The sequence below is a fragment of the Protomyctophum bolini genome (genome assembly GCF_963924005.1).
Source record: "Protomyctophum bolini genome assembly, chromosome: 13".
NCBI classification, from domain to species: Eukaryota; Metazoa; Chordata; class Actinopteri; order Myctophiformes; family Myctophidae; genus Protomyctophum; species Protomyctophum bolini.
Genome location: NC_137874.1, coordinates 25,840,516 through 25,854,909, shown reverse-complemented (window position 1 = coordinate 25,854,909; position 14,394 = coordinate 25,840,516). Strand labels below are relative to the sequence as shown.

The 14,394-nt window shown below is 45.7% G+C and overlaps 1 protein-coding gene across 11 annotated transcripts in view; it reads left to right on the top strand.

Moving 5' to 3' along the window:
- Positions 1-13,940, top strand: part of auts2a (activator of transcription and developmental regulator AUTS2 a) — a 322,838-nt gene extending 308,898 nt beyond the window's left edge. For 4 of the 11 annotated variants that reach the window (XM_080780250.1, XM_080780260.1, XM_080780252.1 and 1 more), the window contains 12 exons: positions 727-1,031; positions 1,902-2,140; positions 3,391-3,435; positions 4,670-4,765; positions 4,976-5,047; positions 6,491-6,520; positions 6,735-6,806; positions 8,473-8,614; positions 9,378-9,467; positions 10,879-10,962; positions 11,777-12,029; positions 12,335-13,940. In XM_080780250.1, coding sequence (XP_080636376.1) covers positions 727-1,031; positions 1,902-2,140; positions 3,391-3,435; positions 4,670-4,765; positions 4,976-5,047; positions 6,491-6,520; positions 6,735-6,806; positions 8,473-8,614; positions 9,378-9,467; positions 10,879-10,962; positions 11,777-12,029; positions 12,335-13,721 — 2,815 coding nt within the window. In that variant the 3' untranslated portion in view covers positions 13,722-13,940. The remainder of the gene's footprint in view (positions 1-726; positions 1,032-1,901; positions 2,141-3,390; positions 3,436-4,669; positions 4,766-4,975; positions 5,048-6,490; positions 6,521-6,734; positions 6,807-8,472; positions 8,615-9,377; positions 9,468-10,878; positions 10,963-11,776; positions 12,030-12,334) is intronic. The other 7 variants (XM_080780254.1, XM_080780253.1, XM_080780255.1 and 4 more) reach the window with 7 other exon arrangements.
- The last annotated feature ends 454 nt before the right edge of the window (positions 13,941-14,394 follow it).

The window sequence follows — 14,394 nt, the reverse complement described above, 5'->3', positions numbered from 1 at the left end:
GAGCTTTTGGGCTTAGCATAAGGATTGCGGGAGACGCAGAGCTCTCTCTGACTAGCCCCAGGGAACGAACACACACACACACACACACACACACACACACACACACACACACACACACTGTGACACACACACACACACACACACACACACACACACACACACACACACACACACACACACACACACACCACACACACACACTACAAAAGACTGTTTGCTTGCACACATACACCCACTCCCATTTCCCATGCACATGTGTGATACCTGGCTCGGGACGGGAGGTAGTGTTTAAGCGAGAGTTGTGTTCAAAGACAGATGCTCTTTCTGTTATGTTTGCCAGCGGTGGTTATTTGCATCTGAGGGTGTTACGAATGTGGTGTTTTTTTGTTGTTGTTGTTTTTTCTGTGTGCATCTTGTATGCCCTGGATTCTCTAAGCTATAGAGAGTGTTGTGTGTGTGTGTGTGTGTGTGTGTGTGTGTGTGTGTGTGTGTGTGTGTGTGTGTGTGTGTGTGTGTGTGTGTGGTGTGCACGTGTGTGTGTGGTGCGCACGTGTGCGTGTGCACATGCAAATGGAGGACACTTGAGGTGTGAAAACACTGTATTGGGGATTGGATGCTAGAACAGATGGTGAACAAGGCAACGTGGAGGAGAAAGTGTTAATCTCAACTGATCACGCCTGGTTTAACCCGTCTCATTTCTTCTTTCTCTCTCTCCCACATTCACAGTAGCAGTCGGAGCAGCACCCCGGGCAGCAAGCCCCACGGGCCTGCCGTCCCCTCCCTACACCTCCCCCACCACCAGCCTCCTCCGGCAGCCGCCGCAGCGGCCTCCGCCTTCCCCCTGCCGCTGGCAGCTAACCAGAACAGTCCCCACGGATTACCCTCTGCCCTGCAGTCCTCGCCACACCCACATCATCATCATCATCACCCCAATATGTTTGCGCCTCCAGCGGCTCTACCCCCACCGCCACCACTGACGTCTAACACCCTGCCCGGCCCCGGACACCCCGCTGCTGGGGGCCCCTACTCAGGTAAAAAACAAAAACAATGTGAGGGCAAACATCTTTCACTGCCCCCCTGTGGTGCAGAAGGGTAATGAAGCATGCACAACAAGTCTTTGTTACATGTGAGAAATATGTTATATGAGGACACTTCGTTAGAAGAAAAGGATGGTTAGCCAAACATTTACCCTAACCTCTGCCACCACCACCAAAAGTTGAATGAATTGTATTCAATTGTAATGTATTCACTCCCATTCACATTCGGGGACAAAATAAATTCTACTTGTACCCCAGGAAGAGTAGCTGCTACTTTGGTGGCAGCTAATGGGGATCCATCTGAATAAAGAATAAAGGGCCCTTAAAAGGCTTTGGCTGACCAGGCCAGCCATATACACAAAACCATACAATGAAAGCTAATTCACACCTCGTGCAGAGCGTTGTGTAACAGTTATCCAGAAATGTCAGGGGCCAGGGTCAGTCTGGGACAGACTGTTGCTCTATTCCTAATTTCCTAGTATTTTCATCCAGAAATATCTCCATCTTCAAGAAATAATTCTGGTCAATAACAGAACTGATTTTTATGAATCACTTTAACTGCTCCCAACCCAATTAAGCGTGAAATGAACACAGAAAATAGCATATTGGATCACTGCAGAATAGAAATTATGTGGTGGCTCTAGAGAATGAGAGATGTTTACATAAGAAAGAGCTTTAGTGCTTAATGACTCTAACAGAATACAAGTAGGGTTTAGCATCTTGAGTTTTACCTACAGTTAAGAATTATTTTCATTTCATCTGAAAAATAAAATATTTGTAACCACACAATATTCTTTTTAACAGTTTATTTCCAATCCATGCCTAACCTGCCTAACCCTCTCCTGTCCTGCCCTGTCTAACCAGAACAAGACCTTCTGCGTCAGGAGCTCAACACTCGTTTCCTGGCCTCCCAGAGTGCAGATCGCGGAGCATCGCTGGGTCCGCCTCCCTACCTGCGCACCGAGTTCCACCAGCACCAGCACCAACACCAGCATCAGCATCAACACACGCACCAGCACACCCACCAGCACACCTTCACGCCCTTCCCCCACGCCATCATGCCCACGCCAGCACCGCCCATGGTGCGTACCCCTGGCAGAAATGTGAGGATAAGTAGAACACAACTGTGGAAGGTGGAGGAGGATGGATGATGATGATGATGATAACCAGATTTTGTTCTAAGTACCGGGTTTTCTATGTGCATGAGAGTGGGTGGGATGCGATTCAAAGTGTTTTTTTCCCCCTTTGTGGTGGTAATTTACATGGTACAGTGTGTGTGTAAGCACGGCCCACTTTTTTGCTTTAGGGAATCGTCGGTTTCCGCGGCAGACTCCCAATGATGACCATGTGTGTCCGTCTGTACTACAATGATGCCATTCTTCTCTCAGAAATCCTTTCTAGTGCTTTTGTTTAGCATTTTTGTTTCTGGCCCACTCTTGTCCCCCCCCCCCCCCCCCCCACACACACACACACACACACACGCACCCGACACAGTTATTTTCTAAACTGGCAATAACTTGCCCCAAGCAAGTCGTTTCATTCCGAGCCAGCTTTCAGAACATAATACACTTAATTCATTCTGGATTTAATGACATCATTTAGTCCTGTTTGGGGCTTTCTCATTATAGGCAAATGCTCTGGGCTAGCGTCCCGCTGTTTGTCAGTACAGACCACAGGCAATGGGTGACTGGACCTGACACACACACGCACACGCATGCACGCCCACGCACAAACACAGATGCATGCACGCGCGCACACACACACACACACACACACACACACACACACACACACACACACACACACACGCACACACACTCATGTCTGTACTCTAACTGCCTGGCTGGAGAATTTTCTGCTGGGCTCTGATGATTCCTCAAAGGCAGCACCGCGCAAGCCTCTGACAGCTAATGAGGCCATAAAAAGCCTCTTTATGGCTGCAGTGTTTAGACTTGACTGGGGAAATGTTCTCCTGGAGCCCACACTGCACCACTAAAACCAGCCCAAATGAGACACAGAGGCCGGGCTGCTTTACAGCGTCACCACATGCTCCTGGAATGAGAGGGCAAAATCAAAGGCAATCCTTGCACGGGATTGGCTTTGGGATATTGGTTGAATATCATGTTTGTTTCTCAACTGAGGGCATCTAGGCTGTAATCCGTAACTATGTTCTCAGACCACAATTTTACTTTTGAGATACATTTTCCGTTCCCTAATATGACATTGAAAGTGCCCAGAAAAAGGCTGTTCAAGACTTGAGCCTGTCCAGAATAATGTATTACATTAACAAGGGCAATGTCACACCTCTAAAATGTCCATTGTACTTAGTCCCTCTGTCTCATTTCTCCAACAGTTTGAAAAATACCCAACAAAAGTTGACCCCTTCTACAGACACAGTGTGAGTTAACCTACCACGTATTATATGCTTGCAGAGCAGTCTGTGCTTTGCCATAACGCCAGCCCATGTTGGTGTTGTAGCTGTTTATTGCTTGTTTATGTGATAGATTCCATGCATCCATCTCTCATCCGCTTCTATTAGTAGATACTGTAAACACCCTATCTGTTGTATTTCACCCATTCAAAATGTTTTGATTAATGGAAACAATGCTGGATTACTGAATCTTTTAGCATAACTTTTAGCATGTATTGCAGGTGCATATAACTGAAGATGATGTGCATAATGATTAATATGGTGTGCCGAGAGAGAGTAGCTGTATTTCAGCAGTGAATTGTATTGTGGCTGTTTTGTTGTCCAAATTATTGTACCCTCCTTTCTTATTTGTCTGCTAACAGGAGTGGCTTGCTCATTCTTGATTATTCACTAAACACAGATGAATTGCTGCACCCCCTCTAATGCCCCTTTCTTGTCTGCTGAAGTTGTCCGTGATCCTGCAGAGTTGTATGAGCGTGCACATGCTGTTCATTGTGTTGCTTCAACAACGACATTCAGTTAGTGTCTGACTATTGTCAGACATTGTACAGAATGACAGTGATGAACCATGTTATATATTTGGTTGACCCCGGATCTGCTATTGTGAGCTTGTAGATATTTTGTTGGTAGTTGCAGCTGTAGGTTTAATGAAAACAATGGTAGGTTTTAACCTCATTGTTACAAATACATGTCTGTATTTCAGTTGAAGGCACAAAATTCCCATTACCCCAAACTTACTTTTAGAAACTGTTCCCATGGCATTCCAGGTGACATGTTATTTAAATATCTATCATGCATAGTCTATGTATGGAATGATGTACCCGTGGAGCCCAGGTGAAAGTATAGATGATGTACAGAACAGTATTTCTTGTTTGATCTGAGTAGTACGTCTCTGTGATTTAATTTAGCAGCCAATTCTGAATTGGAACCATCAGGGTCGATTAGAGCAATTATATTAGCTCATTTAATGGCCCCTAGCGGTGCCAAGAGCTATACATCAATGTCTAAATTACTATAATTTTGTAATCAAACCATATTATGAAAGCCTTGTGTAATCATTTATTACAGCATTCACACTTTCATGTAAAATGTGCGTTTCTTCTGATTGAAGTCCATACAGATTGAATGGGTGTGTCTTACACACTGTACAATCCAGTGAAACAACAACTATATACTGAGTTCCATCTGTCCTTTTCCTCAGCTCTTCCACTCTTATCCGCCAGCCATGTCTGGTCTTCCTCCTGTCATCCCCCCCACGGGGCCCTTTGGTTCGCTGCAGGGCGCCTTCCAGCCCAAGGTAACACAACACTGCACAACATAACACCATACACACCCTCAAACAATGTGCCAATAGCACACTGATCAACACGGCTGACATTTTGCTCTTGCGTTATTTAATCAAGCTGCTCCTTCTGGTCAGAGATTCAACTTTATGAAAACATAACGGCTTATTTTGTGAACCACATTTGCCCAGGTGACAAATTTGAACCTGTGTCTTGCATTCTAGACATCTAACCCATTGGATGTTTCAACAAGACCCGGAGCAGTCGCACACACACTATTACAGAAGGATCCCAGGGTAAGGACACATGCACAGTCCCACACACACTCTTACAGAAGAACCCCCTTAAGGACAGTCACTGACACAATCGTACATAAAGCCTCAGTTATACTTAGTTGCATGTTGGTGTTGCGTGCAGTAAATAGCAGATCTACAAGCTCACCACGCGCTGTGAATGTGGTGAGCTTGTAGATCTGCTTTTTACTGAGCACGGCCCAGGCACGCTACTAAGTATAACTGAGGCTTAAGGACACATGCACAGACGCTGACACAATCGTACAGAAGAACCCCATAAGGACAGCCCTTCTGTAACACGCTGTTACAGAAGGGCTCCTGGAAAAGGGCACACAACTGTCACAAACAAAACTCAAACAATAATGCGTAATGTGTGTGTGTGTGTGTGTGTGTGTGTGTGTGTGTGTGTGTGTGTGTGTGTGTGTGTGTGTGTGCCTTTACTGTATGCTATGTATGTATGCTACTGTATGTTCTGTGTATTACTGTACAGTATGCTATGCCTAGTCATGGAATATTATCAGAATAATGTCAAATCTGGGAATACATTTCTTACCAAGAATTTTCTTCACCAATGTGTTTGTAAAGGTGTCAGTCTACTAACATATCCCTATTTCTATTCAACCTTACCACCCTAGGGGAATTTTTGAAAGCGGTTGAAAGTTGGGGTACATCAACAACCATTATAAGGCAAAATGTTCTACATTTAATTGTGCTTTAAGTAGCATGACATGTCACACTAGTGGGTTTTCATGATTCTGAATCCATTCCTAGCATTAGTTTTGCACGAAAAACACACCTTGGGCTAATAACGGCCATAGCCGTCATCACAAATGTGAGGAGGTCAGCACATTTTGGCACATTTGGGCAAGTGGCATTCCAAGCATTCGTTTTGCACAAAAAAGTAAAAACACTCCTTGGGCTAAATTCGGCCATAGCCACTTGCCACAGCCCAAATGCGCTGAACTCATCATATTTGTGATGACGGCTATGGCCGTTTTTATCCCAAGGAGTGTTTTCCGTGCAAAACTAATGCTTGGAATGGATTCAGAATCATGAAAACCCCCTAGTTTGACATTTCACATGCTACTTAAAGCATAATGAAATTTCGAAAAGTTTGCCTTATAATGGTTTTTTGATGTACCCCAACTTTCAGCAGCTGTCAAAAATTCCCTAGGGTGGTTGAATAGAAACCAATGTTAGTATAATATGTTAGTAGACACCTTTACAAACACAGTGGTGAAGAAAATTCTTGGTAAGACATTTATTCCCAGATTTTATCCTCTATGTGCTAGGGTACAGATAAAAACCTTTCGCAAATCTGCAATGTCCTGTCCTGTAATGGTCAGCTTTAATGGGAAAGTTAAATTTGGTGGAATAGATGCTAATTGGAAGCGCTTGTGTAACAGCAAAATAAATGCTTTCCTTTTTCTCTCTTGCTCTCTTTAGTTATCGGATCCGTTTCGACCTATCCTCAGGGTGAGTGCTTCGTTTGCAATATTTGTGCTTAGTGGGCTGGGCAGGATTGTGTTAATTATAAAGTGCATTTTAAAACAACAAATGACTGTACTGTGAATTCAGTAAAAAATATAAATAAAGTATAAATATAATGCATTAAATTAGATGCTTAAAATAAACAACATAAAATTGACATTGTTGTGATAGAATGCATTTGTCTTCTGTATGTTTGCAGAAACCAGGGAAGTGGTGTGCCATGCACGTCCACATCGCTTGGCAGATCTATCACCACCAACAAAAAGTGAAGGTGAGAACCAGGGGGGCAGTCAGACAGATATTTTGTGAAGCCACTAAGGAAATGAAAGTTCATATAATGGCCTGTTGTGGCCCCATAGAAGTCACCTAGACTGTATTACCTTAATAAACATGGTCATGAATACTTTTTGCTTCCAGTCACTAGTTTAAAGTCTAATTTCTAATTATTCAAAAATTATGGTCCCATTTATTAAAAAAATTACCATAAAGTCGCGCATGTTCTGAGGGGCGTGGCTACCGTTACAGTCTATGAACGGGATCCCCCACCCACTGGAGTCAAAATAAAAACCAACGAAGAAGAAGAGGGGAAGTCCCGCCTCGTTGTCTGGGCCAGTCAATGGGCCAGCTGGGCCCAAACGGATCTAGAAAGATGGCGACTTCCAGTGCAAGGACTGACAGGCTTCATTTTACGTTCATGTTAGACCCGCGGAACGCTTTGTCCATATTTTTACAGTCTATGGTGAGAACTCATTGTGCTCCCTGCACACACACACACACACACACACACACACACACACACACACACACACCACTCACACTGCCCTTCTTCTAATCAAGTGTTCATATACAGTGTAATCCATCTTGACTCCTGGACAGCGTCCAGAAGCGGTTACCACTGCTCAGTGCTGGCACCTGTCAGAGAGCAGGTTGAGTCGTAAAGAGTTTGTTCCTGGATGCCTGCCATCTTGTGCTACAAGTGATTATCATAGTTATTACAGCAAAATATAAACATAGCCACGCATAACTTAGTGTAAATTATTAGGTGCCGTTGTTGAGAAAATAAATCATGTATCCGTTGATAACCACCTAAACTCTATATAATTTGTTGACCGGTCTATACTTGGTGGCCTCCTTTTTTTCTACACCACATTTTGTTGTCCAAAATAACCAATGTACAGGTAGACTGGAAGATCTGCTATTGCCAGCAAATATTTTCCTATTTTTTGCAGAATGTTCATATGAATTGCCCGGAATAGGGATGCCAGGGTTCATGTGGTTAAGGCCCTGTGCACATGTATTTTTAAAACCGTTTTTTCACTTTCTGTTTGGGCCCACATGCAAATGTGTTTTTCTCCCTGAAAACTGACTTAAAGGCCAGGGAGAAGATATTTAAAAGCGCTGTGTTGTTTAAATTGTGCTTCTGTCAAGTCATATTGTGCACTAGAGTTTTCGTGCTGTTATCTCCTTTGTTTAGGTCAGATTTACTTGATATGGCAGATGTGGACATAATTGTGCTGGTTATAACCCTAGTAACAGGAAGAGAAACAAACAACTAGGTATAAACAAATCCAAATTAGTGCGGTTAATACCGGTTATAATAATCAGAACTTGCCAAATAATTTCCTGGGAACGGACCAAACCATTGTGGGGATTATACACAGGGGGTGAGAAAATAAATCCTTCAAAAAACATTGTTTGTGTGGGAATGATTTCTAAATTATATTAAATAACTTAAAATAAGTTTTGTGTTTCTTAAATTCTTATTTATTCATTTATTATTCAAAATGACCTCCCCCACACCTCGCCTGTTTATACTGGTAAGGCTAAGTAAAGGGGGAGAGGTGTCACCTGAACACTCCATCCTTCACCAACCTGCTCTTACCCCATCTATGGTTTTACATGTGTTTCTGTGTCTCTGTCTGTCTGGCCACTTTCAGCAGCAGATGCAGGTCGACCCTCACAAACTGGACTTTGGCCTCAAGCCCGAGTTCCTCAGTCGACCCCCAGGCCCAGGCCTGTTTGGAGCCATCCATCACCCTCACGACTTAGCACGCCCCGCCACACTCTTCTCTGCAGCAGGTGTGTATGTGACGGAGCACCGGGGCTGAGGCAATGATTGATATGTCACATCAACACCAGCCATCTACCCTCCTCGCACAACACTAGATCCATCCCTCCTCTTCTAAGAGCTGTCTATTTTTAACATGGAGAGGTACAGGTCCACGTGCAAATCTATGGCTCTAAATGGGTAGATCAATGTTCATGTCTTTGAACAGGGAAACAGCCTGCTGTGGGGTGGGATCACTGTTGTTACGGAAACAAGCTGTTAGTGGGGGTGGGATCACTGTTGGTACAGAAACAAGCTTGAGAAAAACAAATCATGCAATCATTTCACATTGATGCGGGGGGAATATTGTTCAGTTATTATTATTAAAGAATAGCATTCAGCATTTACAGCAATGTCATCATCATCATTATGGGTGACTCATACACAGAACACGCAATAAGTTGCAATATATTGCAACATTAATATACACTACACTACACATATGTTTTACCACTTGCCTGCCTAACACTGCCCGAAGTATCTTAATAGTAAACACCAAAGGGCGTGCGGTATCGCGCACAGAAAATAGCAGATCTACCATCTCACGACACATCACGATGCGGCACATTGTGGGCTTGTATGCTATTTTAGGTGCACAACACCTATACAAAAAATCCAGCTTAAAACATCTAGTGTTCCAAATCATGGAAACAAATACCAAGAACTATGTATGTAGTGTAATGTACTGTAGGTCAAATCCTTATGCCTTCTGTCTGTCTGTCTGTCCTTCACCAGGGCCTACCCACCCATCAGCAGGTCCTTTTGGTCATCATCCACCCCATCATCCTGGGAATTTCCTTACCCCGGCAATGGCATCTCACTTAGGTAAGAGCCCCACTCTATGGAGGTCTTCACGGATCCAATTTGATCAACCCGAACCCAAAAAGGCCTGCAAAAAATGGACCCACTGCTATTATTAGAATTCTAGTGCCGAACTGAAAAGCACCTCCGAAAAGAGGTGTCGGAACCGGAGCCGAACGGATATTATAATAAATATGAGGACCGGACCCATACAAAGCCAGAGGACCCGAAATGACCGAATGCTGACGTTATTATTCAGAGTTTTATATTATTATTAAATAAGACTACTTTCTTACCTAAACGTAGTCCGCTGTTGTGCTGCTGCAGCGCCGCTGCCTGGTCATTAACGTGTGAATGTATAATCCCAGAGTAGACCAGTCAATCATTGCGTTTGTAAATACAAAAATAAATCCACGTTTTGTGTAGTGTGTGTACCGTAATCTTTCTTCTTAGCCATTGCTAATCCACCGTTCATTTATGTCGCAGCAGTTGTTAATCTTCAGCTTGGATTTTCCACCGTGCTTTGCACTGCAGAGCATAAAGTTCAACATGCTATGACAACTTGATTGTTTTACCAAAGTTTAACCATTAACCAAAATGTTACGTTAACGTTAATATCAACAACTTCCCCGACGACTTTTGTTTATAATAGTGCCTACTTCCTCACTAAAGTCACATGACGCAAGGCACATGCCACGCAGGCTCCCACTGGCCTGAGGAGGAAAAAAAGGGGGTGATTGACAGCTGGGACAGCCAATTCCCTTGTCCACTCAGGCTTGAGTCATTACCCGAGCACCGAGACGTACGGGAAACGCTCCGAAAATACCCGGGAGTCACTTCTTGTAAACGGAACCGGACCCGCTGTGGGTCGGTTCGGACCCCTGGGTATTTTCCGTTTGTCACTGATTTATAATAGTGGCCTTAAAACTTTGTTCAAAGTGTTAACTGCATGCCTGCCAACTAGAGATCTGCACGGGCCCAAAGCTTCAACCCGAGCCCAGGCCTGTCCCGTGGTGTCCGAGCCCGGCCCGGCCCCAGCCCGACAGGTCTGCAATAATGTCACATAATTTGGAGCGACGCCCACCCGGAAGGGTTGACTCCCACTTCTAGCCCAGAGCGGTCAATGCGTTCCTCCAGGCGCCGACGAAAATGAAATGGTGGTACCGAGGCTAGGCGTAACAAAACTAACGTAGGCTAAGCCTGATTCATACTTGGTCACGTGACAATAGCCAACGACGCGCTGTGGATGCGATGCTTTGTGAGCTGTAGGTCTGATATTCTCTGCCTCTCCTGGTGAATACTGCTATGTGATGGTTAGTCAGTTGTCAACGTAATGAGCTCGAACCTAGCCCGCGCCCCAAATAAAACAAAATGGGCCAGGGCTGGACAAGCTTGCAGGGCTCTAATGCCAACATGTCTTTTCTCCCCCTTCCAGAGCCCTTCGGTAGGCCTACAACATTTGGAGGACTAGGCGCCCTCAGTTCATCAGCCTTTGGCGGTCTAGGAAACCCAGCACTAAGTGAGTTTCTAATTCATCTTCACCAAAAAATAACATCGGGTCACCGATATATAGCATCTATATCGAATGGGCTGACGCAAACAAAGTGATCTGTCGCATCCGTATGTCAAATGGACAAATCCAACTGCTACAACCACGTGCTACATGTTCAAAACACATAATCAATCATAGAAGGCTAAAAGCAGGGTTTAACAAATGTCAAGCCCAAAAGGATATTGCTGACAGTGGTTTCACAACAATTTATTTAACACGAAAAGGCCTTCTGAAATTAAATAAAAAGGCCTTAGTCCAGGGTCTGCGGTGCTCTCAAATCGATAGGATGGCTGTTCCATAGGCTGCTGAGCCTACTCCTACTCGATGATCTAGATCTGAGGGTGCAGGTGTATGTGGAGGCTTAATTAGTTTCTGTTGTTAGGGAGGGGCATGTCCGTTTTTGCAGTTATGAGTGATTAGCAGGACCTTGTAGTCGATCCTGGCTGAAACAGGGAGCCAGCGCAGTGAGAATAGGATGGATGTTATGTGATCTTACTTACAGACTCTTCATTAGGATCCTGGCTATTCTTTCATCATAAACGATATAGTATGGCAGGAATTATATTCAATAGATTGAACATACCGTAATTACTGTTTTTTACCAGCGTGATCAAAGTGAAGCGATTCAATGGACTAGAAAGAACAGAATATATTTAGCTGTGAATGCATCTTCATGCATCAGGGATTTGTGTCAATGTAAATAAGCATACTTGAAGGTAATGTTTACATTGTGGTGAGAAATTGATTTTAACTTGTGTCCCACCGTTGTTTCCGCGTGTTGAATCCCTAACAGCGCCCAACTCCGTTTTCGGCCATAAAGACGGCATCAACCCACAGCAGCACTTCAACAGTGGCAGCAACAACAGTCATCAGGAGCCATGGAACCGGCTCCATCGCACACCACCCTCCTTCCCCACGCCACCACCGTGGCTCAAGCCAGGAGACAGCGAAAGGAGCACCTCGGTTAGCTCACACGAGAGAGACCGAGACTCGGACAAGCGCGACTCATCAGTCAGTAAAGATGACAAGGAGAGGTGGGTTGTATTGTAGGGCTCGACTTTGAAATCCTCTGGGCAACTGTTTGAAATAAAATATCTTGAATGGTTCTAGAGAGCTTCTAAGCATTTCAGGTTGAGATCCGCTCAACTTTTCATAGAGGCTTCACAAAATAAGGGTAGAGGAAAAGTAGAGGAGATGAAATTATTGGGTAAATGGTTGGATATAAGATATGTGACCCTCTCTGGCTTAGGACTGAGCCTGTGCCTCCTCGAGGCTGTCACCCGTTCTGCTGTTCTACAAATGTGTGTGTGTGTGTGTGTGTGTGTGTGTGTGTTTCCAGGGACTCCGTAGAAAAGCGCCATTCAAGCCATCCATCCCCGGTTCCCGTCAACCCCATCAGCCTGCTCAGCCATAACCGCAACTCGGAGCATCACAGGAACCAACTGCCTCCCGCTGCCGGAGAGCCTCAGAGGGAAAAGGAAAACAAGGCCAAAGACAGAGACAGAGAGCACTCCGACTCCTGGAAGGACAATGGCACGGACGACCACAAAATGAAAGAGAATCACCATGGCGACAAGGACACCCCCGTCATCCATGATGGACGATCGTCGGAGGACAAAGTGTCTAACAGGGGAACAACGTCACCCTACGTCCGTCAGTCCAGCCTGGAGCGTCCCAACGGAGGTCTGAGCAGGGAGGTTCTGGAGAAGAAGGGAGAGCTGACCTACGATCACCAGAAGAAGACAAATGAGGTGAAGGTGAAGGAGGAGAGGAAGGAGGAGCAGGATGGACCTGCGGAGCGAGGTGGTGAGCACCCAACCCAGCTGCCTCCCACAGCCAATCACCACCCTCCCACAGCCAACCACCACCCTCCCACAGCCAATCACCACCCTCCCCCAGCCAACCACCACCCTCCCACAGCCAACCACCACCCTCCCACACCCAACCACCGCCCTCCCACACCCAACCACCACCCTCCCACACCCAACCACCACCCTCCCTCCTCTATGGCCATTCCCATGGGCATGGCCGGCGTTCACCCCCTCAACAGCATCAGTGGCCTGGAGAGAACTCGAATGGTGGCACCCTTCATGGGTATAAGCCCCATCCCCGGGGCCGAGAGGTTCCCCTACCCTGGGTTTCACTGGGACCCCATGAGGGACCCTTACAGGGGCCTGGACATCCACAGACGGGACCCTCTGGCCAGGGACCTGCTGTTGAGGAATGACTCCTTGCACCGGCTATCAGCGCCACGCCTCTATGAGGCCGAGCGCTCCTATAGGGAGCGAGAGCCCCATGACTTTAACCGCGACCATTCTCTGCCCCTGGCACTGGAGCAGAGAAGAGAACAGGAACGTGCCCATCTGGAGGAACGAGAGCGACTGCACATGCTCAGAGAGGACTATGAGCATGGACGGCTCCACGCTGCCATGCACCACCCAGCTCTGGATGGACATCTGTCCCACCCCGCCCCTGGCCTCATGGCCCCTGGACTACCAAGCATGCACTACCCCAGGGTCAGCCCTTCGGCCGCAGCGGCTGTTGCCGCCGCCCATCAGAATGGCATTCTGAACAAAACCGCACCTACCGCCTCTCTGAGCGCCCCACCCCCTCTCATACCAACACTGGGTGCCAGGCCAGGGTCGCCCAGACGGACTACTCCCCTAGCCACTGACATCAGAGACAGACCCACCTCACATGCTCACAAAGACATTGAAGCACGGTGAGCTGAGCTGAGCTGGACCTTCACCACAGACAAGCGCAGCCCTGTGCCTCACTGACACTGAACTTACACCAAGCACTTAGCCTTGGGCAAAACCAGACTGTAACAGAGCTGTGAATAACTTATGTGGGCAGAAACTGCCCATGCAATTAATTGTTTTTTTTGTATAAAACCACAAATGGACAATAATTGTGGAATAAAAAAAATAAAAATGTCAAGGATTTTTTTGTGTGTGTGTGTGTGTATTTCTTTTCTCTTGTATAGCGAAGAAGTCTGGAATAAGTTGAAGATCTGTAGAAATGAAATTGGAATGTACAGGTACTTCAGCACTGACAGCAAAGTGTAGATAATGTACAGTCGATGTGTTCCACTCCGTATGGATACAAATCAAGGTACAAATATGCAAAAGGGTGTTTTGAAAGCTTTACTTTTAACAAATGTAAATAGGAGTAAATTAGGAGGAGATTCAGAATGTGTTTTTTGCAATTTATATTTTTTCTTTTCTTTTTATGCAGCCAATTAACATTGTACCAGAGACCACCAACCCCCCACCCCCCAATTCAACTATGCAACAAATGTCTGGGCTCCCTTAATATAAGCCGGCCTTCTCACCACCACAGCTGACTGTACTGGTAATTAACAAAGCTGTATTCTCTTCACAACTACATGGTACAATT